We start from the raw sequence: 27,120 nt of genomic DNA, 5'->3' as shown, positions 1-27,120 counted from the left end.
TCATGCTAAATTATTTTGGTTGCTGCTGCTGTTTAGTGCCCAGCCCTGCAGGCAGTCCTCCACAGTGTTAATGAAGCCGTGCGCATTTGACACTAGAGGCGTTTCACCGCCTGACCTGCTGCCCCCGCTGCTCACAGTGGGGCTGCCTCCTTGGCCTTTTGACCAGCTCTTGCAACAGTCTTTGCTTTTCAGTGGTGGGTCTTCAGCGGCCAGGTTGAGAGCACAGCTTTCTGCTTTGGATTCCGTGGGCCTCTCTCGGCCTTCAGCAATTTCATTGCTCAGGTCGGTCCTTGGAAAGAAGAGGGGAAGAAAGAGCATAGTCTCACAATGATGGGACAGTAGGGCTACAGATGAAGCACGTGGCGCTCTTGTCTGGGCAGGCCACTTACAGGTTCAAACGTGATGCACTGAAGCAGCAGAGATCACTCCACAGTGGCATGCTGGCTTCTCACTTTCCCATCTTTCCAGGAAGGAGAAGGGTCCCCTGGGTCAAAGGAAGTCTCCGTGCTTGGCAGGAGGAGTTGCAAGGGCGTAGGGCCAGCACATCACAACACCCATTCTTTCCTGCTTGTGGGGACAGTTGTGGGGATGGGGGAACCCAAGAGTGCTGGCTTCCTCTGTGCACAGCTGTGATATGCCAGGAGACGTGCAAGTGGATGAGCAAGCTCCCACCCTGCTCCTTCACATGCGTTCCCTTTACTCCCAGGGCAGACCCACTGGGGTCCAACCACGCTCTTTACTGGAAGCTGATACAATACCTGTCGAGAACATCAGTGGTCACTGTCGTGCTGTCATCATATATGTTAAGCAAGTTCTCAGTCTGGCCGTCTTTCTCCTTTGGTTCCTGCAACCTGAACATCCAGAAACAGGGAGGTCAGGGAAGCAGGAGACTCTGGCAGGTGGGCAACTGAGCCAGAGGAAGCCGCTTTCTTTCCCACTTCCATGCCTAATAGGTGATACAGTATGCAATCCCAATGGAATGGAGAGCATTGAGTCATACGGCCAATGGTGAATCTGTCTCCCAGACTTGATTGGGGTCCCCTTCTCTCCTCCCACCTTGAAATCGATGCTAGAACATGCGAGGTCAGTTCCTTGCTCGCCTACCTGGGCTCCAGCCGTTCCTTCACTTTGGCGATGGAGCGGACATAGGGGGCGATCTGTTTGGTGATGGTGGTCAGGTAGCTGTTTTCTTGTTTCAGCTGCAGGAGGTCATGCAGTTGGGCTAGACGAGGAAGGAAGGAGCAGCACATAGCAGTCAAGCCCAAAGCTTTGCATGTGGGGTGTGCTGGCCTTGCTAGAAGCCAGCATGGTAGAATAGTGTCAGGCTAAGGTCTGGGAATCCGAGTGATGGAATTCCCACTATGCCGTGGAAGCTCGCTGATTAACCTTTGACCCAGTCACTCCTTATTTATTTCCTTCATTTATACCCCAACTTTTCCCCCAAAGGGGACCCAAAGCGGCTTACGTCATCTGCCCTCCTCCATTTTATCGTCACAACAACCCTGTAAGGTGGGTTAGGCTGCGAGAGTGGGACTGGCCCAAGGTCCACCAGCGAGCTCCCACAGCAGAGTGCGGATTTGAACCTGGGTCTCCCCAATCCTAGTCTGACATCTGAATCGCAAAAGATCTGATGCAGCAAGCTCTTTCTACAAAAGCTCCTGCCGCCGTGAGCATGTTAGTTTTAAAGATACTGCAAGCCTCTTTGTTCTTTTCCAGGCTAGCCCGATTCTTATCAGGTCTTGAAAGGGAAGCAGGGTTGGCCTTGGCTAGTGTTTGGATGGGCGACCTCCAAGGAATGCCAGGGTTGTGACAAGGACCTCTGAAATGTTTCTTGCCTTAAAAACATGTCCCGCTTGCCACCTAGTGATGCATAATGCTAAAAGAGCTAGAACTTCTGGCTGCTGGACAGTCTTAGGATCTCCTGGTTATACTACACACAATGCCATATGGTGACAATCCTTTGTGTGTAGTAAAAGCATTTCAGGCCTGTAATCAACAGGTCACCAGGCTGCTATTGGGTTCTGGAAAATGTCTCCGATGAAATGACTGGCAGCACTTTTTGTGGCCTTTTGATTTGGCTTTGATTTGTTTGTTCAGTGCTGTATGAACTCTGGTGAATTATCCATTCCATCCTTTTTTTGGCACCAGAAGGTCCCTGCTTTGTTTCCTGCTGAATGAATTAAGGTAGGGTAGGGGGGGTCAGGGGACTGTCTGTGCTCTACAGCCTGGTCTTGGTTTTTGGAAGGTGGTGGTTTTTTTGCCCAGCAGCAGCAAAGTGAATTCCAGTCTACTGGTTTGCATTTGCAGAAACTGCAGCTGCCTTCAGCACAAACAGCCTGGGACAGTCAAAGTGATCCTCCAGGGAGCGCTACGCTAACAAGAGTAAATAGGAAGCACCCCTAATGTTGCACTTACCTTCATAAATCTCTTGTTCATTTGCCACGCGCTGGTAGGTTTCTTCCCATGACTGTAAAACAAAGAGTCATCCACACACAGGACTGTATGCATGGATTATGATTCTACAGGTGCACAAAGAATCTGGAGTGTGCGGCCTCCTGAGAATGTTGTATCATTTGGGGAACTTTAAGTTGCCCAAGAAATTTCTGAAATGGTGTGGGAAATGCCTGCTAGATCTCAGAGGCCAAGATGAATTGCCAACTAAGATTTCTAGGAAGCAGGGTGAAGAGGAGGTGGAAGGCAAAGGTGCTCCACCCGTTGACTCTGCCCTCCCCTAATTACAATGCGTTATGCAGAGCAGTAACACTACTCGGGGATTCAACCTGGGACCATCTGCCCACCAAGCGGATGCTCTGCCCCTGAGCCATGGCTCCTCCCCTGAAGCTTGTGTGGTTATATACACACTCTTGGCTCTGCTCCGGTTAAGAAAAAGGAAACCACCAAGCTGAGTTCCCCTTACAATAAATTCCTGGGCGTACCTCTTCGAACATGCTCCTCATCATCTCCACGGATGAGTACTCGGAAGCGATCTGCACGTCCATTTGCAGGGACTTCTGTAAGATCTCGCTCATGATCTCCGTCTTGATGAGGGAGTGGTGCTTGGTGAGGTCGCGGTGGAGCTCCTGCACTTGATCCTTCAGGTTCTGAATCTCTGTCTGGAGGACCTGAGATGAAACACGGTAAGGAAGCGAGTTTGAACCGTTCAGATTATTTATATCCCACTTTTCTCTCTACAAAAGACACAACACCAGAAGAGTGAAGAGCAGATCTTCTCTTTTTCTTTCTGGGTCACTGTCAGATCTTTTACTCAGCTCTTGGCTATGACCCTTAGGCTAAACGTGGAATGCCAAGAGACAGTTGGTTCTTGTGCTTTGGTTCATGCCTCTGGGCATGCAGCAGAAGAGAAATCAACTCAGCCAGATCTTATGCAGCTGTGGCTAGCCAGCTAGCAGGCTCTTTCCCAGTTCCTCCCCTAGCAGTGCCTTTTGCCTCTCTGCCCTTTGCCTCATTGCCCTGTTGTTCCTCTCAGCTTGTGCACAAAGGGTGTATGGCACCTTTGCACTTGCCACATGGGCTCTAGCAGCAGCAGGTTCTTTCAAATAGCATCCCCCTACCCCATGTGGCAGTTCTATCAGGGCTTGCAACCCAGCAGACAGGGCTCTGTGATTCTGACTAAAGATGTGCACAAATCACATTTTTGCAGTTTGGCCTGTGGTTGAACTGCAAACTGAACCACGAACAGACAGGCTGGTTTGCAAACCAAACTGGTTTGTATCAGTTTGTGAGCCATTTAAAGTTTAAATCCCTGCTTTCTGCTCTCTCCATGAAAAGTGGTGGGGAGCAGAAAGCAGGGGTTTAAATGGCTCTGAGCTTTTGGTGATGAACAAAAAGCAGGGAGTGAAATGGTTGGGAGGCATTTTACCCCTTGCTTTCTGCTTGCCACGAAAAGCCAAAAGCTGCAGCTAGCAGAAAGCTAGGGGTGAAATGACTTGGAGCCATTTAAACCAAGCAGCAGAGCAGCTGTTTTTCATGAAGAGCAGAAAGCAGGGTTTTAAAAGGCACACAGCCATTTAAGCCCCTGTTTTCTCCTCTTCATGAATTGCCCTGCCACAAGCTGCATCAAAATTCATAGTGGCTCTTCAGTTCGTTAACATCACTTTGCAAACCACGAACCACTGAGACTCAAGGTGGATTGCCAAGGGTAAATCAAAGCAATTAATAAGGGTTGAAGTGTACAGGATTAGATAAATACAATGAATATGTTTGACTGATTTGGTGAATGAATTTTGCAGGTATTTTATGCACTAGTCCTTTCCTTTGCCACCTTGGGCATGGCTATGGAAAGGCAGGGTTTAAGTCTAGCACATGAATGCATGTTGGGGTCCAGAATCTGAGAGGTTATGTTTAATCATTTGGTACTGGAACTTATGACGTCCTCTTAATTTTGTATTTAACACCCACAATAAACACCCAGTACAGTTTTTGCAATCCTGTTTGCCAGGCAAGGTGTATCAAGAAACCCACAAGGAGCAATTTGAGTCAAATCCACTAGCACCTTAGAGACCCAACAGGCATTTCAGGGTATATATAAACTTTTGAGAGTCTCCCAGCAGGTTTCCCCTTCTTATAACTGTGTGTCATTCAGTCACAAGCGACTTATGGTGATCCTAGGACCTTTTCAAGGCACAAGATGAGCCGAGATGGTTTCCCATTGCCTTCCTCTGCACAGCAACCCTAGCCTTCCTTGGTGATCTCCCATCCAAGTAATAACCAGGGGCGGACGACTCTGCTTAGCTTTCCAGCTCAGACAAGATGGGGATTAGTCAGGGCTATGCAGGCCATTTTCTCCTCACCCGGTACATATTCTCGTAGTTGCGGCAGTGCTCCGTGAATGATGTGTCTCCGCCCTCAGCCAGCAAGACCTTGGTGCTGATATAACGGTGCATCGTTGGCTTCCGGACAACAGAGCCTGTCAGAGACATCTTTTCACAAGCAGAAGGGCAGCTGGACACCATCAGGGTCTTGGAACAAGGGCCTCCGGACATCCTGAAGCAAGACGAGAGAGGAGATTTTTAAAAAGAAGAGCACTGCACCCAGGAGGCATGTTTGGTGTGGAGAGCCAGTTTGGTGTAGTGGTTAAGTGTGCAGACTCTTATCTGGGAGAACCGGGTTTGATTCCCCATTCCTCCACTTGCAGCTGGATCAGCTATAGCTCTCTCAGAGCTTGTCCTTGAAAGGGCAGCTGCTGTGAGAGCCCTCTCCAGCCCCACCCACCTCACAGGGTGTCTGTTGTGGGGGAGGAAGGTAAAGGAGATTGTGAGCCGCTCTGAGACTCTTTGGAGTGGAGGGCGGGATATAAATCCAATATCTCAATATCTTAATGTCTGGGTGTTACTGCAAAGGACTCTGATTCAAATGCCATTCTTTTCTGGAGAAAAGGCATCCGGGTTTCAGAGGTGCTTGAAAGCCATATCCTCTGATTGGGAAATGCCACTCCCATCATCCCGGGTGTGGTTCATTGACAGTGTGGACAAGACTGCCTGAACAGACAGACAAAGAGAAAATAATGTGCTTTCTAGGAGGAAACAGTAGGTGGATCATTGCCTATCTGGAATGATTTGTAAGTATTTGCAATAGGATCACACCCTTCCACTAAGAAGCTCTGGGATATGCACACTGGGAAAGGTTTCCCAATTCTGTCCTATCGGATTCCCTCCCCCCCCCCCCCCAATCCAAGAAGCTCAGAGCAGTGTGCAAGGTATGTCCATTCCTCATCTCATCCTCACAACAGCCCTGCAAGGTAGGCGAGGCTGAGAGTGAGCCCAAGGGCACCTAGCAAACTTTCTGGCAGGGCAGGGAATTGAACTTGGATCTCCCAGATCCTAGCACGGTCTTTAACCACTACAGAGCGTTTGTTCCCCTTGCAACCATTTTGTAAATAGCTTAACATGGGAAGACATGAACTTGGCAAGGTGACCAAATTCCATACTGGCATGAAGATTCAAACGCAGGTCCCTGCCATCTGCTCGCGACCCCAGCCAGCACCCCAGGCTGCTTCAGAATATGTCAAAGATTTGTTTTGCAACCAAGGATGAGCTGCTGTCATCTTTATCTGGATTTTAACACTGATGCAATGGTTCATGCAGGACAATTGGACATATGGATATATGAAGCTGCCTTATACTGAATCAGACCCTCGGTCCATCAAAGTCAGTATTGTCTACTCAGACTGGCAGCGGCTCTCCGGGTCTCAAGCTGAGGTTTTTCAGGCCTACTTGCCTGGACCCTTTTTAGTTGGAAATGCCGGGGATTGAACCTGGGACCTTCTGCTTACCAAGCAGATGCTCTACCACTGAGCCACTGTTCCCACCCCCTGACTAGTAACTTTCCTTTGAAATATTCATGGAGATTATCTTCCGCTGCTTTCACAGAGCAAAAGGCATAAGAATTTTGTCCTTTTGCCCTTTCTTGAATAAAATTCAGTGGAGTCAGATAACTGGGGGCGGCGGGGGGCAGTGGGAAACTGTGCATTAGACCCCAATCGCTTCTAATGCAGGTTCTAGAGTTGTTGAGAATTGGTGAAACATGGATCAGCAGAACTTCTGATGGGAATAAGGAAGGCAAGGACTTCACACCACCAGATAAAGGGTGCAGGCACAACCCACCTGACCTGCTCTCCAATCATGCCTCATGCTTAGATTTCTCCACTTACTGAAGATTCCTGCAGACTGCAGCTCCCCCTTGGCTCCTCCCTTCTAGCTGGCCTCTCCCTGCAGCCACTGACCTGAAAGACATGCAGCCTGGGAGTGCTTGCTACCTCCGTTGTTTCTCTCTGGAGAGAGGAGGAAAGGGCTCCTGGATGCCCACTGCTGCAGAGCCCATCGCTGTTTCCTCCAAAAAGGTTTTGGAGCAAGGGACCTTTTGCCTATGAGGGCGGCAGCTGTAGTGGAGTGAGGGGGGGGGGGCGTGATGTCAATGCTCCTAAATATATCCAGTGCCAGGGAACAGAGCCGGGGACAGTTCTGTGAAATTCTGATAAAAATAGGGATGTGCAGACTGCCCACTCGGGGCGGGATTTTGGTAGCGAACTACTCTGCAGGTAAACTGAGGGTGTGAAGGCAGAGAGGCTTGCTGGCCGGAGCAAAGAGAGCTGCTGTAGCAGAAGGCCAAGGGCAAGACAGGCTGGGAAGCACCTACAGCTGAGGAGGGCAAATGGTGGCCCGGGAAGCACATCTGGCCCTCAGGAGCTTTTCCTCCCGCCCCAGAGGACTTAGCCATTGTTTGGGTGCATCAGTCCGCTGTTCAGCATCTTGTATCTTAGGTAGCCAAGCTCCTATTCTCATTTCTAGTGTCTTGTTTTCTACATTGACAGGTACCATCCTCATTTAATTTTTGCACAATACCTTGCTAGGTGTTTAATATATAAAAATAAATGGCTCACCACCACCCCTCAGCTCTGGAATGAGGCATGAGAGAATATAATTTGTATTTTTTCATATGCAGCCTGTACCTTTCCCCTTATAACTGTACAACGTAAAGGGCTAGAGGGTTTTTTTTTTGTAAAAAATGAAAGCTGTGCAACAGTACCGGGATGCAATACAGCATTATAGTGGTATTGTGACATGTCAATTACTTTTTCCTCTTAAGTCTGGAAAAAACACCCCGGATGGGGGGAGAAGAATGGCTCCTACAGTGATTAAGGTAAGGAAAATGGCAGTAGTGCAAAAATGCACAGCTTCCTGTCCATGTGACATCCAGGTGACTGCAATCTTCCCCCCAAAACCATACTGGCTGCAGCAAAGCAAAAACACCAAAGCAGGACAAATGGAAGTGACACCATGTGGATCTCCTATCAAAAGTGCTGCTGTAAAAGGAAGCCAGGGTGGAGCAAAACATCCACATGGAAACAGCCCAGCTGTACGCTTGTTGGGGATCTGTAGTTGTTTGGCTCTCTGATGAACATGTCTGGATGGTACACTCAGCGCTCCTTCACACACTGCATTTTTAAGGTGTATGTTTAAACCCTGGAGTATATACCTGAGATCTATAATGGGTGAACTGGCCCACTGATAGTGGTGCTTTGTGAGATTTTCAGGTAGTTTCCTATTATGTTTGCAGGGCGTATGAGCCTAAGGGACTCAGAAAGGGTGTTTCTTTTCTTCCTTCCCTGTCTTTGATCCAATGCCAGCTGTACTGGGAAAGCTCTTAGGCAGCAGTGCCCAGCTCGGACACCCTTCCATTCCAGGAACTGCCACTTGTGGCTAATCAGGATGGCTGCTTTGCCCTCTGGTGTCCCAAGGACACCCGATGTTGCCATTTGCCAGCTCAAGGGTAAGTGAAGTAGGGGGGATGGTGACGACTGTACACCACCAAGCAACACACAGCCCTGGGGATCCACGATGGGATTTCTCTTTGTGTAATGTAGTTGCATAAAGCAGGCATTGGGATGCCCTCGGTATGGAGCCAGGCTGCTGGGGAGGAGGGCTGTAAATCTTTCTCTTGGCACCATTTCTGTAGTCAGTGGGCAGCTTTAAGCTTGGCTGTGTGTCTCCCTCCTGCATTGGGAAAACTGACTCCCAAAGGGGAGCATTTCTGGTAAAAGAAATGGCACTGGGAAATCCTTAGAAACCCCCTTTTCCCTAGTAGAAACAGTGCCTCTGTCTATGCTTGTCCCTCCACCCTGGCATGATTGCTCTTCGTGGCTAAATTAACACACTGGGTGGGATCAAATTGCCCTATTTTAGCTTCAGCGTTTCTCCATTCTGCCTTTAGCACTTCAACGTATGAGAACTTAAAAAATAAAACCAAACCCTACTGCATCAGAGCAGTGGTCCATCTGGTCCAGCATCCTGCTTCATGTCTTGGACAGCCAGTTGCCCCCTGGAAGGCTAACAGTGGAGGCCAGGGCTTTCCTCCAATGCTGCCTTATAGAACAGAGGTTTACTGCCTTGGAATATGGAAGTTCTGTTCTACGCTGGCAGCGCATCTGAAACAGGGAACTCTGCACCTGTCATGCCCTGTTACATTACAAATTAATAACTATCATATGGGATTGTGTGTAGTATAGCCAGGAGATCCTAAGACTGTCTGGCAGCCAGAAGCTCTAGCTCTTTTAGCTTTATCCACCACTAGATGACGAGCTAGACCTGTTTTTAAGGCAACAGATGTTTCAGAAGTGGTTTGCCATTGCCTGCCTCCACACTGCAGTCCTGGCATTCCTCAGAGGTTGCCTATCCAAATACTAGCCAAGGCTCGCCCTGCTTAGCTCCTGAGATCTGATGAGATCGGTCTAGCCTGGGCTATCCAAGTCACTTTACAGTTTACAACGCACACTGCAGTCATGGCTGGTCTCACTCACCCTATTGTCCCCTTTTTTGATGTGAGGAGCAGGGTTGGTCTTGCCCGGCATCCAGAGACTGACAGATTTCCCAAAGCAAGCTGGACCAGTCCTGCATTATATGCCACTGGATAGTGTCTTACTGCTGAGTCACAAATAAATTTTGCAACCAGATTTTCCTGCTGTGGACAAGCCAATCCAGTTGAGAACGGCTGCTAAAGCACAATCATAGGGTGGATCCCAGGCGTTTGTTCCTCTAGTGTGTGTCTCTGATCCCCATTCCTATATTTTGCATCCAAACCCTGCTTTGAACCTCAGTGCTCTCAGTAGTAGTGTCCAAGCCAGTAGACACGACATCAACTCTCCCTAAAGAACTTTATGTCCCATTATTTTTATTTTTGACCCACAACCCAGCAAAAAAAGCATTCTGGCCTACCCCCAACTGAAGTGGCCACCCTGTGTTTGTGCCTGCCCACACATGACATGGAGAGAGTGGGCGACTCACATGTTTCCGTTGCTCATCCCAGGCCCAATGCTCCCTCCGTTCACCACAACCGAGCGACGTGGAGTGAGGAGCAGCAGGGGCTCCAGGCAGTGTGCAAACTCGGCTCTGTATTCGGTGTTGATCTGGAAGAAAAATGGTGAGGATGACTGGGCATCCTGAAAGCAGGCAAACTTATTAAGTTTTTCTCCTGTAAATTGACTTGATCATTGGGCACAGGACTTCCTCAGAAAATGGAAGTCCCTCTGTCAAGTTCTGCCCTTTCTCTGTACTGTGTAAAAAACCTGGTGTCACAGAATTGTTTATCTGCCCCACCAGTGACAACAAGCCATGCAGACTGAAGGCGTGCATTATGCTGAAACATCTGGGTACAAATAACTTATTACATAAAACAAAGATGGACGGAATGGAACACAGGGCTGCCATTTTCAGCAGCAGCAGCTCTCATATATCAGAAATGCACAACTGCCCTCTTCGGCTCCTATCTAGGCGCTGCTGGGTACAAAAATCTTGAGTTACCAGATATCTCCCAAGTTGGCTTAATGTTTACGATTGTGCACCATTTCCCCCTGCATGACTGTTTCCCCTGTAATCACGAAAAGAACTGATCATCACCAAAGGAATCGCTGTTGCAGCGAGAATGCAAATTTGCTAAATCAGAAACAAGTGTTTTTCATTTCTCTGCAATCATCAAAATACTATCTTAGGAAGCCACTGTGTGTGTGGGTTTTTTATTTTTGCTAAAAATACTCAGAATAAACTAGACAGGAAGGCAGAATACAAGAAGCAAAAAAAAGGGGCGGGGGGAAGCAAGGAAAAAGAAAAGCATGGATGCAGGAGAACCGTGAAGTGCAAATATTTTACCCCAAACTTTTCGAATCCCAGCTTCCCAGCTCTGCTCATTCTGCAAAGAAAGCAATAACTCCCCTTACCTTGCTTGTTTGGGAGGGCCTCATCCGATGGGGAAGCTTGACAATTTTCTGCAACCTCTCCATTAATTGCTGAAATCAGAGATGTGGATTAGATGGCATTATGGAATTCACTATCCACTGTAACAAGAGCCATCCCAAGTGTTTCCAGACAAAAAAGGGCTCAAATTGTTGCTGGAAAGATACCCTCCATCAAAGTTTGTAGAGGATACAGCTTGGCACTGAATGAATTTGCACAGGTGTGTTGCACTCAGCCCTGGAGTAAGACTGCTTCCTGCACACAGGAAAGGCCTTTTTAGTGGTCCCTGAAGATATAAAGCTGATGCCTTCTGGACTTTTCTGAAACATCTCCTGTTCCAGCGAGGTGGAGGTAAGCCAGAACTGATTCTGTGCTTTAGAGGGAAGGGTGCTTTGCGGAAGAAGGAAGGAGGCCGCAGGAAGCACAGCAGTAGGTGCTGGGGTCCCGGCTGATGGGTTGCACTTACATAGCCTAAATCCAGGAATTCAGCTTTGTTTGCAGAACTCAGGAAAGCAGAACAGGTCACCAGATGGACCTAGACAGAAAGGCTAAAAGTCACACCTTCTCCCTCAATAAAAACATACAGCATCCCCTTGGATAGTTGTAGTAGAAAAAGAGTAGGTTTTTATCCCCCTCTTTCCTCTACCCCAAGGAGTCCCAAAGTGGTTTAGAATTGCCTTTCCTTCCTCTCCCCATAACAAGCACCTTATGAGGCAGGTGGGGTTGAGAGAATCCAGAGAGAATTGAGACTAGCCCAAGATCACCCAGCTGGCTGCATGGGGAGGAGGAGTGGGGAATCAAATCTGGTTCTCCAGATTGGAGGTAGCCGCTTTTAACCACCACACCACACTGCGCAATTGGTGTAGTCTTTCCTGAGATGGAGGCGCATGGAAAAGGAAAACCAGACCTGTTGAATTTCTGCCTGTCACATAACTCCCCATGTACAGAGTCCCTCCTGCCTTACCTGGAGAGTGGGCAACAGGGATGCCAGGTGGGTTAGCTGCTCCTTGAAGGCCTTCTCTTTTTCTTCGTACTGGCTGGAAATACCCAAAAGATCATCTTAAAACTGGGATGTAACTCTACCACTGTTCATTTGGGAGCTGTGATCAGCCTGACTCTTATAGGGGCCATAATGTTTAAGATTTGGCCAGCTTTGCCCTACTGCCGCCCATTTCTAAAATGCTCGATTTGGGAATCGACAAAACCTACAAAGCACTCAATTGTGTCTGCATCAGGTATTAGGTGCCAAGCAGGCAACCCCAAACTTACTTTTTCTGATGCTTGATCTTCTTGATGCCTCCATAAATATCTACACTGCTGAGACATACCTTTCCCCTGGGTTAAAAACTGGGGGTGCGCTCCACTCTCATGTCTAGAAAGGGTTTTGTGAGTGTGTTTTTAAAAAGTCTGTCAGGACAGCTCACTTTTTGTTTTCTGAAGGAGTCACTCTGCTGAGTGTTTCTCCTGCTTGGGGAGGAGACAGGGACACACAAGTGACTCATGCAGAGATGCAGCAGCCAGCCTCCTGAGGGTGGGTTGTCCTGCTGCATCTATGCTGACCCATTGGTGAGGACCATGCTTGTCCTTCCATTCCTCATCAGTGCTCAGCATTCTGCCTTGCCGTTGTAATATGTGCAAGCTGCAAAGACCGAAAGCTGTCAGGGCCAAAACCAGATGAGAGGTAAGAGAGAAAAGCTGAGTATAAGTGAAGCAAATGAATAAGCAAACTGGGGAAGTTTAAATGGCCCATAAGAGTTGTTCTCATTCACTTAAAGTGATTCATCTGTTATGACCCTCCCCCCTTCATGGTTCTCTGTGAAATTTGTAACTGTTCTGAGCTATTTCCATAGGCATGCTCAGTCCCTAGGTCTTCGCTGCTGCTTTTGAGTGGATCTTATCTTCCAAGAGTGAACAGTTGGCTATTAGAACTTTCCCCCTTCCAGGGACTTGGAGGTTTGTTTTTTTAAAAAGATTTGTCTGTGGCTCCCTCCATCCCCGTAGTGCCTTTAATTTCAATTTCATCTTGGAAATGGTTCATTGCAATTTTTAAAATTGGGGACATTATTTGATCCTTTTAATTGCAGGTTTTTAATGCATTCATTTGCATTTTGCTTTTGAGTGGGGGACAACGAATTCTTCTTTCAGCTTGAATGCTGTGGTGCACTATTACAGGTAGACAGCAGTACCCAGGCAGTAATCCAGGAAATCTCCCTACTGGGTAACCACTTTCATCTCTGAGAGGAGGCCCTTCTGAAAAAGACTGCTGGCTCACTTTCTATTTATGTGTGTTGCTTTGCAATATATCACAACAGAGCGTTAATTCTTATTGCTGGATATGCATTGGTTTTTCCCAGTTGTTGACATTTGGTATATTTGATGCTGTACGTTCATTGATGCCTGGTGTTGATGTGTTGTCACATGGGTGTTTTACTATTTGATGGGTTTAACCAGTAGTCTTTGATCCATGGGATAAGGACTCATAGGTGGATCATGAAGTTCCCCCTGCTGTGTCATGAGCCCCTCTGGAGCTGCCGTGTTCCCCCAGCTTCTTGGAAAGATCTGCTGCTAGTGTGGAGGCATCAATCAAACTTCTCTTTGCATGTGTGGAGAGAAGAACACGAAGACAAAACAAATGTCTGCTTGGAAGAGGTAGAGGGATGGGGTGGGAAATTCTGCTGCTTCTCTGCATTGAGTTTGGTTGGATCACTAAACGGTTCCTAGTGGATGACACAAGAATATGCTGCCCTTAGAGAAGGCTTCCTGTTGTACTTCTGCACGAGTCACTGTCCAAAGATTCTCTCTAGCAGGTCCTTGCCATCAATAGAAAGTGAGATTACTTGAGCAAGTATGTGACTTACTCTTTCACATGATTTTTGGGTAATTGCGAAGCATAGCCTAAATTCAGGAGAAACCCCCTCTCTGCTGTCCAAAGTTTTGGGAAATAGTGCTACAAGTGCTATGATATTAATGCTGACGCTAGAGGGTGCTGTTGCTTCCCAATTGCACGGGAACTTTTACGACACTACTGAAGCATGATTTCTTCTCAGAAATAGACAGCAAAGTGAACAGATCACTTCTAATTTTTGAACAGATCACTCATATTGCAAAAGGAGTTTATATCTCACCAGCTGGATAATGGCTGCAAGATGGGTCGCTATTATTTATTTCATTGGTATACATAAAACATTACACGGTACTGTGGGCAAAACAAGACAGCATCCAGCCCCAAACATCTGACAGTCTAAATCTGAGGAGTAAAGGGAGTCAAGGGGCATTGATCAACAGAAGGCCTCTCTTACTTCTTTGTCCCCAAACTTACTTTTCCATGAAGTCTTTGGCACCACTCTCTCCTGTTAAGTCTTCCTTCAACAGACAAAGGCTTCCTCCAAGGAAGAATGACTTTTTCCTGGAGAAAATATCCCCTCACCTAGAGAAGTATTTCATTCTTTTTTTTTAAGGAGGCCTTCCTTTCTCTGCTGGAGAAAGAAACTTAGGGGATCTAACACCATGAGTCTCCCTCCCAACACAGAAACTAAAAGCTGAAGTAACTGGAATGGACAGGCCTTTTTTTCTTCTTATTTATCCCCAAATCCCTTCCCACTCTTTCTTGTCTCCCCTAAATCAAATTTTACACTGTAAGCTCGTTGGGGCAGAAACCTGTCCCCTTGTACTTGATAATGGAGAGATGGATCTGCGTAGATAAATAATGGAGGTGCCATCTTGAAGAATTGTATTTTTTAAAAATTAATTTGTACCCTGCCTTTCTCCTCAGTGAGGACCCAAAGTGGCTTACATAATTCTCCTTTCCTCTGTTTTACACTCACAAGAACTCTGTGAGACAGGTTTTGCTCAGAGCGTGGGACTGGTCTAAGGTCACCCCATGATCTTCCATGGCACAAGCAGAAATTCAAACTTGGGTCTCCCAGAACCTAGTCTGACACTCTTAACTACCACACCACACTGGACTCCTGCCTCTCTTGTGACACCCAGGTAATGGCAGGGCAATTTTCTTTATTTGCAGTAGAAATAGGTTTGCATATGCCCACAGAAATCAGGCAGAGTTCCTGCTAAGGATAGGAACTCACATCTTCTTACCTCTGGACCACTTTTAAAAGCATCTTCTTCCTTTCTGCCAGCCTGTCCTGCAAAAAAAAGTGATAAGTAATAAGATAAGTCCCTTGACAAGATGACCGCTCACAGGGAGGCTCTCTGTCTGCTCTTTCATGGTCTTGGATGCAGCACCTCCTGACGATCGACTAGAAATGAAAAGGCTGGTCCTACTTTCTTTATTCTACTTCCAGGAAGCCCCAAGAAAAGGAGACCATGTCTCCTTGGACTTCTGACCTCTCCTCACCTGCATGTTACTGAAGAGCGAGTTGATGGCTGTCTCCTCTTCATCCGCACTGTTGCGCACCTCCTCGATCATCGCTTTGAGGAGCACGATGGCCTCTCGCGTGGAAGTCTGCAGCTCTTTCACAGCCTAGGCAGGGCATGAACATAGGCAGAAGGCTGTGCGTGAAAAGCTGCAAGGGCAGGAAACTGAGGTGGTGGCCTGGAGGCTTCACAACACTCACTCCCATTCGCAGATCAGCCCGGTCTACCTCCAGATAACTTCTGGATTTCAATATCCTCCTCCATGCTTATATCATTGCTTCTCTAAAACGACATTGCAACAGGAGGAAAACTGGCCTTGCAAAAGCTGAGCTTGCTAGGTCAAGCCAGAGCTCTTTGCAAGAGGTAAGCTGCATTGGTTACACATTTCCTTGGGGATGAGACTTGCTAATACAGAGATGTGCAGTTACGAAGCATGGTTTTACCGGGGGAGTTAGAGCATAGAGAACACAAAAACCATTTAACCAATGCTTAAGAGCCTATAAGAAGGGATTGCCATGACTTGTATAGTTCAGGTAAGCCTGACCTCATCAGATCTCGGAAGCTAATTGGGGCTGACTCTGGCAAGTACCTGGATGGGAGACCTCCTTGGAATACCAGCAGTCAGGAAGACAGAGGACGGCTTTATTCTCTGAATATCCTCCAGGCCACCAGTTCCAACAGGTGGATATATACAAATCCAGTTAAAAACAATAAAAACAAATAACAGAATCATAGAGTTGGAAGGGATCTCCAGGGTCATCTAGTCCAACCCCCCGCACAATGCGGGAAACTCACAAACACCTCCATATTTATTATCTCCAACTACAGAAACAAGTTCAGATGGTGCTGAGATTGTGACCTTACCCCGGGGTGGGGGGTGGGAGAGGAAAGGGATAGGACTGCCAGGCCAGATGGAAACCATTGCTGACCTCAACCACAGGCCTGGCAGAACATCTCTGCCCTCACCTGAAGACTGTCCCCTTGCAGCTTTATATCTTCCACCTTCCAAGCAATGCCAGGATGGGATTCCCTGGCCAGAGCTGTTCCCCGCCCCAGGAAAGTCAGATTTGGACATGCTGCTGTTTCTACTCAGCCCCAAGGAGCTACTGTTGGGAGGAAGGGGCATGACTCAGTGGTAGAGCCTCTGCCTGGTAATGCACAACGTCCCAGGTTCCATCCTTGTCACCAGGGCTATTTTTTTGTAGAAAAAGCCCAGCAGGAACTCATTTGCATATCAGACCACACCTCCTGACATCACCATAATTTCACAGCGACTCATTTGCCTATTAGGCCACACACACCCCAGCTGGAACTCCGTTCCTGTGCGTTCCTGCTCAAAAAAAGGCCTGCTATCACCTCCGGTTGAAAGGAGCAGGCAGAAGGTGATGTGAAAGACCTCTGCCCGAGACCCTGGAGGGCTGCTTCCAGTCTGAGTAGACGATATTGACTTTGAGGGTCTGATCCTGTCTAAGGCAGTTTCTAGTGTTCACTGCTACTGAGAGAGTTCATAATCCCATGGTGCCATCCTAAACAGAGTTATCCCCATCGAAGTCCACTGAAGTCAATGGGTGTAGAAAGAAGTAATTCAGCTTAGAATGGCACTGCCAGGGTCCTAAGGGAACTGCCTGGATTCTGTACCCACCATCACGGCCTGGTCCAGCTTCTCGCAGCCTTGCATGTAGGCCGTCTCAATGTCAATGCAGTGTGCTCTGCTCTCCCTAGAGGAGGAAGGACCAGAAAATGAGGGATTAAGATCACACCATTAATAGCACCACCCAATACATTTAAAAGCAGGGCTTTTTTGTAGCAGGAACTCCTTTGCATCTTAGGCCACACACCCCTGATGTAGCCAGTCCTCCCACAGCTTACAGTAGACCCTGTACAAAGAGCCCTGCAAGCTCTTGAAGGATTGGCTACATCAGGGGTGGGTGGCCTAATATCCAAAAGAGTTCCTGCTACAAAAAAAGCCCTGTTTAAAAGCAAACATCCTGGGGCAAAAGAGTTCCCCTGTTTAATTGTCCATGGTGTCTGAGAAATTCATCCTTCCGTTTGGCTCAAAAACTGAAGCTTCTCTGAGTAGATAACCCATGGGTCCAGTCCTGTGGCACATTACAAAGTCCTTATGTCTGTGGGGAACAACATAACGGCCATCGCATTGCATGCGCAATGGGAATTTTGTGTCTCCCAAATGCATACCAGCTCTTTTCTGCTTGTAACTGCAGCAGGCAAAGAGACCAGACATTTTAACCTCTCTCTTCTGCCATTTTGGCATCCTTAGCCCCCAAGGGAGCCACTGTTTGCTCTTTATATAAAATTTACAGTTATTTACATGGCTACATGCAAATTTGACAACAGGGCCAACAGTGGCTCTAAAACGTGTAGATGGACCCTGTGTGACAATGGGTCTCTTTTTTTTTTTTTCTTCCAGAGTGAATACCTGTTCAGTTCTTCCTTGGATTTTGTTTCCTCTCAGATGCTTCCTTCATTTTCAGTAAGTTCTGACAGCCCTGTTTCCAAAATTCTTGTTGATAAAGCAGATGCTGCTGAGGTTCCCGGCTGTCTGAAAATTCTGTCCTGACTCCCCCTTGGCTGTTTGTTAGGCCTAAGGACAAAATTTCCCCACTTATAGCAGGAGACCTTCTGGTAGTTGAACCCTCCCTTCTGCCCTAACTCCTCTGAGCTGTGGGAGAAAAGGCCCAACCCCCAAATGATTCCTGGTGATGCGTGATATCACATCGGCCTAAAAACCTGGATGTGACATCAACACATTGGGTGACACTGGCCATCCCCAGAATCTCCATGCCAAGTACCAAGCATCCCAGCATCCTTAGACTGGCCTTCTGGAATACTGTTGCGGGCTTTCTGTATTTCTCATCATGGACTCATGCAGTTTTTGTCTGCCTCCTTTGTTCTGATATATATTTGGAAGAGCCAGTTTGGTGTAGTGGTTAAATGCACGGACTCTTATCTGGGAGAACCAGGGTTTATTCCCCACTCCTCCACTTGCAGCTGCTGGAATGGCCTTGGGTCAGCCATAGCTCTTGTAGGAGTTGTCCTTGAAAGGGCAGCTGCTGCAAGAGCTCTCTCAGCCCCACTCACCTCACAGGGTGTCTGTTGTGAGGGGAGGAGGGTAAAGGAAATCGTGACTGCTCTGAGACTCTGAGATTCAGCGTACAGGGCGGGATATAAATCCAATATCATCATCATCTTCTTCTGAGCTGTAACAGAGTAACTGCAGTTTGCATACATCACTGCCCCCCACAGTTTTTCCCGTCTCCCTCCATTGTCTCTTCTGTAAACTCTTCAGGCCAACCACATGCCTCACTCTGTCTGCTTTTGCTTGCTGTGCGCCATGCCACATCCGTAGCCTGCCAGCTAGCTAGTCAGGAAAACAAACAGCCACTCACACTGGCATGTCCCGGAAGCAGTTAATGCACAGCATGGATTTTTTCTCCGTGGAGAACATGATGTAGAGCTCTTCATGAAGTGCTGAAAGAAATGGAAGTAAATTTTTATTTTATTGGATTGGTATCCCGCTCTCCATGTTTCCAGTCTCAGAGCAGGTAACATCACAATAAAAACACCCTAAACAGAAATACAATAAATGTAATAAAACAGCAAGTAAAACTAACGATAGAACAAATAGCAATGCAATAAAAGATGGCGTAAAAGAGGGGAGTGGTGTACAATCTGTCGGGTTTAACGGGAGGGGAGAAAAGGAGGAGAGAGGGGATGTCAATCAAAGATGGAACCTGTTGTCCTCAAGCATAGTGCAGGGAAAATGATTTTAATTTTTTTTAAATGTTGCTTTAAGTGCTCTTGAGTTGGCACTTCTTTCCGTCTGTCTGTCCACTTAAGAACACCAATATGGTTTCGTAGGGTCACCCCCAAGACCCACTATTCTTTGTGAGAATCCCACCAGCCCACAGTTGCTAGGTGGTCCATGGGAAATTTGGCCAGAGGACAACCGGTAGAAAGTGGACTATGCTTTTGGTCCCTCCCTGTCCTTAAGGATGGACAGCATATGGTGAACTGACAAGTTCTGCTTATAGCAGGAATGTGTGGGGATCACATACGGCATTTCTTGTGGATGTCTTTGGTGCGCTTGGTCAATGAGACGATCTCATGGCGGGAGAACATCTTGGCTTTATGGGTGTCCTCACGGCATTTGGCACAGAGGGGCTGGTTGCAAGTATTGCAGAAATACATGGTGTCCAATTCCTAAGACAGGTGGTTAGAAAGCAAAATTTGCTGGCTGGCCTGAAAGCAATGGCAAGACACTTTCTACAAAGGGCAACTAGGATAAACAGGTAGGTGACCCAAGTGGATATTGGAAGTCATGCATTACACCGACACTTTTTTAAAAGCATTACATTATGCAGTGCTCTTGTTTGAGATGTGTTTTTAAGGTGGTCAGAAAAACTAGCAGCTTGCTCAGAGACTTAATGTGGGCAACAGGCCAGGCAGACTGACATATGGCTTCTCGCTGTCTTGTGTTTACAGCTTATCTCAGTACAAGTTTACCTCATACTTGAAATAAGGTAGTTTTCGTTTACAGCTAAAGAAAAAAAAATCCACCCATAACACCCTGCCTTTAAAGAATGTGAATATCCTGATTTTCAAAAAAGCATCAGTGGCAGGTGCTGTCCTCCAAAAGTGGGAATGGTCTGTGCTCACTAATGATTCAGGGTAGATTCCCCCCCACCCCCAAGATCAATATCACTCTTAATCTTTAGACTGGAGAAATGGGGCTTTAGACCTTCCCCTGCACTGTTTTCCAAATCTGAAATGAGTCATGGGAGGCTGCCTGCCCTGTTGGGGAAACATGTGGAGCCTGCAATGGAGCAATTATTTATTATTTTACTGCATTTTTACCCTGTCCTCAGTGGGGACTCCAAATAGCTTAGGTTAGGTTTATTTGATTTATATCCCGCCCTCCCCACCAAAGCAGGCTCAGGGTGGCTCGGAGTTCACAATGAAACAACAATAAAACATTGAGTTAAACATGTTAAAGTTAAAAACAATTACCGTAAGTTAAAAACAATTTGGGTGCTAATTTCAATACAATTTAAAGATGACATTCAGTGGTCTTACACCCTCCTCCATATTCTCCGCACAACAGCCCTGGGAGGTAGGTTAGGCTGAGAAAGTGTGACTGGCCCAAGGCTACCCTGCAAGTTTCCATGGCAGAGTGGGGATTTGAACCTTGGTCTCCCAGATCCTACTGAGACACTCTAACCATTGCACCACCCTGGTTCTCAGCACAGCACAGTGTTGTTTCTTGTTGGGAAAACAGTACAGCAGGGAGACTTAAACCCCTTTCCCCCGTGTTCCACTGTGCCACTTGAAATCGGGGCCTTGCATGCTTGAGAGTTCCCTGGAGGGGACTTTCTATCAAATGTGTGACTGTGAGTCCCTGTGATGGGCCTGGATATGACATGAGGACAGTGTTATGCTTAGTTAGGCCTTTGTAAGTTTCCTGGCCCAGCTCTGAGCGGCACCAGGGCCTGGGGAAAAGAGCTGTGAGGCTACCAGGACCACTCCTTTACCTGCTTCTTGCACTGAAGGTCACAATTCGCACACTGTGCTTCCTCCTCACAATCCCCTGAGCTGTCCACCAAGAACTTGAGGAGCCGGTCCTCAGGGGGCAGGCCGCTCCCTTTCACAATGGACTGGTGTCTGCAGAAGAAAAATGCAGGCTAGAGATGGCACCTGGGTCTTCACGCATGTGAGCAAAAGAAAATGAAAAGAAAGACCCAAATCCTCTAGCCAGGAAGTAAAGTCCACTTTGCTTAATGGAGCAATCACTCAGGTAAGTGCCCTGCAGCCTTTGCATCTGTGCAGCGCTTCTTCCAAGTGCCAATCTAGTAAAACCTGGGACTCCGTCTTACAGCTCCTTCCTTCCTTCATCACAGCTGACTTATGGTGACTCCTGGTAGAATTTTCAAGGCAAGCTGATTGATAGCTGGAGCGCATGGCCTGGGGTCGGGAGATCTCTGCCTCCACCAGGTGGTGGTGGTCTGGGAGTCCTAGCAACAAGTCCACATTGGGAAAATGTCCCCATGTTGAAACCAAACCATGTGCAGTTTCTCTGCTGTTTCTCTACTGTACCGGAGCTTTGAATGCTGAAGGCCTTAGGTTCACTCCCTGGCAACATCTCCTATTGAAGGATCTTTGATGACAAAGAAAACATTCCTTAGCCCAGGAGTCATTGCTGGCAAAATGGTAGGGAAATGAGTTTACGGATTTATTTACTTCATTTCTACCCTACCTTTCTCACTAGCGGAGACCAAAAGTGGCTTACACTGTTCTCTACACCAATTTTATCATCACAATAACTCTGCAAGGTAGGTTAGTCAGAGAGAAAGAGAGACTGGTCCAAGGTCACCCAGTAAACTTCCACAACAGTGTGTTGTTTTGAACCTGGGTCTCCCAGATGCTCTGATCACTACGCCACGCTGGCTTTCAAGTTGGACCAATGGCTTGATAAAAACTTTTTACATGTATACATTATTTTGGTAGAAGGCAAGGCCAGTGTGGTAGATCAGGCAGAGACACAGTGGGCAGCCTTCTATGAACTCCCAGGAGACTTCTATTTTTAATGTATTTCTCAATGCACACTAGTAGATCTCTCATGGCACCCCATTTGAGAATTATTACCTTACAGCAAGCCTGTAAGGTAGGTCACAGTATGATGAACCCCATATGACAGATCAGCATTCCAGGACTTTATTTGCTTCGCCCAATGCTGCAGAGATGGGCATAACAATCTGGTCTGCTGATGCCTGGGGATGCAAGGAGGCAGGTTGGAGTTCACATCCAGGGGTGGAATTCTAGCAGGAGCTCCTTTGTATATTAGGCCACACACCCCTGATGTAGCCAATCCTCCAAGAGCTTACGAAAAAGAGCCTTATAAGCTCTTGGAGGATTGGCTACATTCAGGGGGTGTGGCCTAATATGCAAAGGAGCTCCTGCTAGAAATCCACCCCTGCATAACACTGATTTGCCAGAATCAGCCAAACCTCTGCTTGCCACATCTGGCTTTTTGCTGCCTCAGTTTACGACTCAGGATCAAACGCATGTTTTTGAGAGAGGGTCATGGGTGTTTAAAATGTGTGCTTTTGATGTATTATTTCATTTCTACATGCCAGCTTACATCATTCTGCTCTCCTCCATTTTATCCTCACAACACCCTTGTGAGGTAGGTTCGGTTGAGAGTGCATGACTGGCCCAAGGTCACTCAGCAAGCTCCCATGGCACAAGTGGGGATTTGAATCTGCATTTCCCAAATTATAGTTCAGCACTCTAACCCCACTACACTGCTATAGCTTCAGAACAGGACAGGGATCCCAGTGCTATTTTCATTCCTGGGACTCCTGGCTGCTGTTATTTTGGGATAGTAGTTAAAGCACGAGGAGGGTATCTCTCTCACTCTCTTATCACTAACTCACATCCCCTGGGCAAGATTTCTTCTCCCAAGGAAGTCCTGCCACCTGCTATTTTTAGGGCTTTCTCGCAGTGCTGAATCCTCTTGGAAGATAGGTCTTTCGGTGGCTATTAGCCTGAATAAGCAAGGCTGGAGTCTGTGTTTCTGTGCCCCCCCCCCACCAATATTTGAGGTGTGAACCTGTTCTGCATTTGGAAAGTCAGTTTTTGGTAGGTTTTGTATTGCTTCAAAATCCTGCTAGGCTATGTATGTACACAGACAGAGGAAGTGAAACCCTTTTTCAGACCACATTCAACGCACTGAGTAGCTGTTTTTGGTCTCCAACCCAATGCTGGAATTTCCAGCAGAATACTGCAGAACCCCAGAGACTGGGGTCAGACCCCAAACGATTGCAGATTGGCCACTGTCGGAGACAAAGACCCTGACTTCTAGTCTGTCCCAGATAGATAATTCTTAGTAGTCTAAGTGGTGTAGTGGTTGGAGGACTGGACTACAATCTGCATGACCTGGGTTCAAATCCCTGCTCTGCCATTGAGGCTTGCTAGTGACCATGAAGTAGTCCCCCTCTGTCAGCCTAATCTACTTCACAGGGTTGTTGTGAAGGTAAAATGAGGGGGGGGACATGGATCCTTGAGCTCCCTTCAAGAAGGATGGGATAAAGTTGTCCTAGATATTTCTCACAACATGACCTCATGCACATTTAGTCATAAAGGAAGTCCCACAGAGTACAGTGGGACTTAACTCTCAAGCAAGGAGTGCAGCCCCGTCTCAGGCCGATCTGTTAGTAAGGATAACTGCTTTGTGTGCAGCACTGGTGAATTGCTGCTGAGGGATAACTGCGCAGAATGGGCAATAAAAGGGGCAGGAGAGGGGGTGTTTTAGAATGAGCCCAGAGAGAGCTAACTTGGAGTTGCCAGCCTCTAGGCGGGGCCTGGAGATCTCCCAGAATTACAGTTGATCTTCAGACGACAGAGATCAGTTTCCCTGAAGGAAATGACATCTTTAGAAAGTTTGGGTTGCCAGCCTCCAGGCTGGGCCTGGAGATCTGCTAGAATTACATCTGATTTCCAGTTCCCCAAAGAACAGCTGCTTTGGAGAGTGAACTCTATCGCATTGTACCCTATTGAGGCTCCTCGCTAATCTCCCAGAATCCCCTTATCCAGAGTTTGCAACCCTGCAGTGTGGACTCTATCATGGTATTATATCCCCCTATGGTTGTCAAGTCCCCGTTGGCTACTGGTGGGAGATGGGGGCGGGAGTAGGGTTGCCAGATCCAGTTTAGGAAACTCCTGGAGATTGGGGGCTGGAGCCTGGGGAGGCTAACGGGGGACCTCAGTGGGGTACAGGGCCATAGAGTCCATCTTCCAAAGCGTCCATTTTCTCCATGGGAACTGATCTCTATAGTCTGGAGATGAACTGTAATTCTGGGGAACCCCAGGCCCCACCTGGATGCTGGCACCCACATACCCTGTGGTCCCTCCCCTCCCCTCGATCTGCCTTCTCCAGGCTCCATACCCAAATCTCCAGGAATTTCTCAAACTCTAGCTGGCAACCCTAGCATTAAGCATTCGAGGATTGGTGCTGAGTCTTCATTGGTCCCAGCGCCAGCTCTCCTGGATTGGGACTGAAAAAACCCTCCTCCTGTTAAAAGCAGAGGCTCCCTGCTCCACAGCTGTTGACAGATGAAGCCCATTGTGATACAGGTTTCGGGTTTCAGGAGCCCAGACAAAAGAGGAAACCTCTGACATCCTTGTTTTCTTGGGTTTATTTGTTTATTTTGGACCTGGGATGCGAAAGCAAGGGCTAAAAATAAGTCTATCAACAACCTTATTCTATGGATGGAAAAGGGGAACTCGAGCCAGAGAAAAGAACAATAAATGCACCCCCCCTCTCCAATTTCTCAACTGCTTCTGCGGGCATATCCTGCAGCCGGCTCTCAGCTTCATCTCCGCTAATCACGAAGAAGTCTCGGATGCCTTTGGCAGCCAGACACAAACCTGATATGGGTGCCTCACAGGCAGGGACAAAGGCCAGACACCTGCCTCTTCTTCCCTTTTTAGGAAGTCAATGCCTTTTGATCTATGCCAGTAATCTCCAACCTGGAAAAGAAGGGGCACTAGCGTGCCGCGAGATGACTGCCAGCATGCCACAGAAAGTAAATTAATGCAATAATTAAGGCCTCCGAGGGGCACAAAGTATCCCATAGGAGGTTGCCTAATGCATCTCTGTGTGTTTCACTGTTTTGGAACATCAGTTTTTTTAAAATCCTGTCCTTCCTCCAAGGATGTCAGGCCAGCATATGTAGTTTACTGTGTTAGCTTTGCAAAAATGGTGTGAGTCAGGCTGGCTGAGCGAGAAAGAGTAGTTGGCCCAAAGTCAGCCAGAAGTGAGAGCTGGTGCGGTGTAGTGGTTAAGAGCGGCAGACTCTAATGTGGAGAACCGGGTTTGAGTCTCCGCTCCTCCTCCACATGCAGCCAGCTGGGTGACCTTGGGCCAGTCACAAGTTCTCTCCGAGCTCTCTCAGCCCCACCTGCCTCGCAGAGTGTCTTTCGGGGGGGGGGGGAGAAGAAGGGAAGGCGATTATAAGCTGCTCTGGGACTTTTTCGGGTACTGAAAAGCAGGATATAAAAACCAACTCTTCTGTATTTTTGGCTGCAACCTCCAGGTGGGGGATGGAGTTCTCCCAGAATATCGACTGATCTCCAGACTACATGAATCATTTATTTCTTATTTATTCAAAATATTTATTCCACTTCTCCTGGAGGAAACGGCTTCTTTGGAAGGTGTACTAAATGGTGTTATAGGTCTCTCCCCTCCTTAAACTCCACTTTCCCATGCACTTCCCACAGATCTCCAGGAATAGGTAGGGTTGCCCAGTCTATGTTGGAAAATACCTGGAGACTTTGGGAATGGAGCCAGGAGAGGGCAGGGTTTGGGGAGGGGAGAGGCCTCAGCATGGTACAATTCCATAGAGTCAACCCTCCAAAGCAGTCATTTCTACAGGGGTGCAGATCTCTGCCAGACGGAGATCAGTTGTAAAAGCGGGAGATCTCCAGGCCCCCCCTGTAGGCTGGCAACCATATAGGTATTTCTGAACCTGGAGTTAGCAACCCTATGGAAAGAAGAGGGGCCTTAGCAGAGTTAATGCCATTGTATTCCTCCTTCAAAGCAGCCACTTCCTGCACAGGAACTGATCATTCTAGTTAGGAATCAGTTGAAATGTCAGGGGCTTTCCAGGCCCCACCTGGAAGCTGAGCCTCTGAGCTGTAGCATAATTTGCTTTTCACACCTGCTATATATCCACATGACACTTGTTTCTGGTACAAGCCAGAACTAGGGTTGCTAACCTCCAGGTGGTGGCTGGAGAGCTCTCTCTCTATTATGACTAATCTCCAGACGACAGAGATCAGTTGATCTGGAGAAAATGGCTACTTTAAAGGGTGGGCTCAGTGGCATTGTACCTTGCCCCCCCCCCAGAAGCTGTGGTCTCAATGCTAATTTGGGCTGAGACATTAGAAGAAGACTGTAGATTTATACCCCGCCCTTCTCTCTAAATCAGTCTCAAAACGGCTTACAATATCCTTTACCTTCCTCCCCCCCAACAAACACCCTGTGAGGTGGGTGGGGCTGAGCAAGCTCTCACAGAGGCTGCCCTTTCAAGGACAACTCTTGTGAGAGCGATGACTGACTCAAGGCCATTCCAGCAGCTGCAGGTGGAGGAGTGGGGAATCAAAACCGGTTCTCCCAGATAAGAGTCCGTGCACTTAACCACTACACCAAACTCACCCCACCCCTACCCTTCTACTATGGTTATCAGATTGCCAGCTCTGGGTTGAGAAATGCCAGGAGATTTTGGAGGTGGAGCCTGAGGCAGGGTTTGGGGAGGGGAGAGACTTCAGTGGGGTATAATGCCAGAGACTCCACCTGCCATTTTCTAAGTCTCCTGGAGATCAGTTGTAATACCAGGAGATCCCCAGCCACCATCTGGAAGTTGGCAGTCCCCGCTAGAAAGTTGGCCTGTGCCTCTTGAGTGGGGAGGCAAGGTGGTTCTTACCCACAGAGAGGACATGTGAGGCGACTGTCAATGGCTCGGCCCCTCAGGCAGCTGGCACAGAAGTTGTGGTAACAATCCAGGAGGCAGGGATGTTCATATTGCTCGTGGCACAGAAAACACACCAGTGGGTGGCAGTTAGCATTGTCCAAGTCACACAGGTTCTCCAAGGGAGAGAAAATTCCACCAGACATCTGGAGGAGAGCCAGCAAAAAAAGAGAAAAGGTTATTGCCTTGTATCTATTTGTCCAGTAAATGGGCTTTTGACATGCAAAATAAGAACGTTGCATAAGTAGAAAGCTTGCCTGTTCCTCTAGCAACCAGAGGCCTGAAAAACTATGACCATGCTTTTCAAATCTGTAATTAACAGAGCTATAACACTTGGAGGCACACATATACAAGAAAAGATTTTGTGCAAGTTAGAACTACCTATTTCTGCACTCATCATTGATCTGAGTGTGCCTCCAAATCTGGTGGGAAAGCCCAGAGCAGTGGTTCAGGCA

General features: G+C 47.7%; 1 protein-coding gene across 1 annotated transcript; it reads right to left on the bottom strand.

Annotated features, from left to right (window-relative positions):
• On the bottom strand, positions 1 to 26,811 carry RNF207 (ring finger protein 207). Its single transcript, XM_060259624.1, has 17 exons — positions 26,621 to 26,811; positions 20,669 to 20,798; positions 19,196 to 19,340; positions 18,527 to 18,608; positions 16,762 to 16,837; positions 15,100 to 15,225; positions 14,841 to 14,887; positions 11,710 to 11,782; positions 11,212 to 11,280; positions 10,730 to 10,798; positions 9,801 to 9,922; positions 4,812 to 5,004; positions 2,937 to 3,122; positions 2,416 to 2,467; positions 1,105 to 1,222; positions 759 to 851; positions 1 to 289 (listed from the first exon to the last, which is right to left on the bottom strand). Exons 1-17 carry the CDS (start codon positions 26,809 to 26,811, stop codon positions 1 to 3), a joined length of 2,061 nt encoding a protein of 686 aa, XP_060115607.1.
• Positions 26,812 to 27,120: the final 309 nt, after the last annotated feature.

The sequence above is a fragment of the Heteronotia binoei genome, chromosome 18 (assembly GCF_032191835.1).
Source record: "Heteronotia binoei isolate CCM8104 ecotype False Entrance Well chromosome 18, APGP_CSIRO_Hbin_v1, whole genome shotgun sequence".
In the NCBI taxonomy this organism is placed as follows: domain Eukaryota; kingdom Metazoa; phylum Chordata; class Lepidosauria; order Squamata; family Gekkonidae; genus Heteronotia; species Heteronotia binoei.
This window is presented reverse-complemented; position numbering and strand designations above follow the sequence as displayed.

Bases quoted from the DNA above. Each gene is read 5' to 3' on its own strand.
- RNF207 (XM_060259624.1), bottom strand. From the start codon at position 26,811: ATGTCTGGTGGAATTTTCTCTCCCTTGGAGAACCTGTGTGACTTGGAC. The intron at 15,226-16,761 runs GTGGGTACAGAA...TGCCCTGCCTAG, and splicing joins AGCTGGACCAGGCCGTGATG to GCTGTGAAAGAGCTGCAGAC. The intron at 852-1,104 runs GTAGGCGAGCAA...CTGGATGTTCAG, and splicing joins AAGGAACGGCTGGAGCCCAG to GTTGCAGGAACCAAAGGAGA.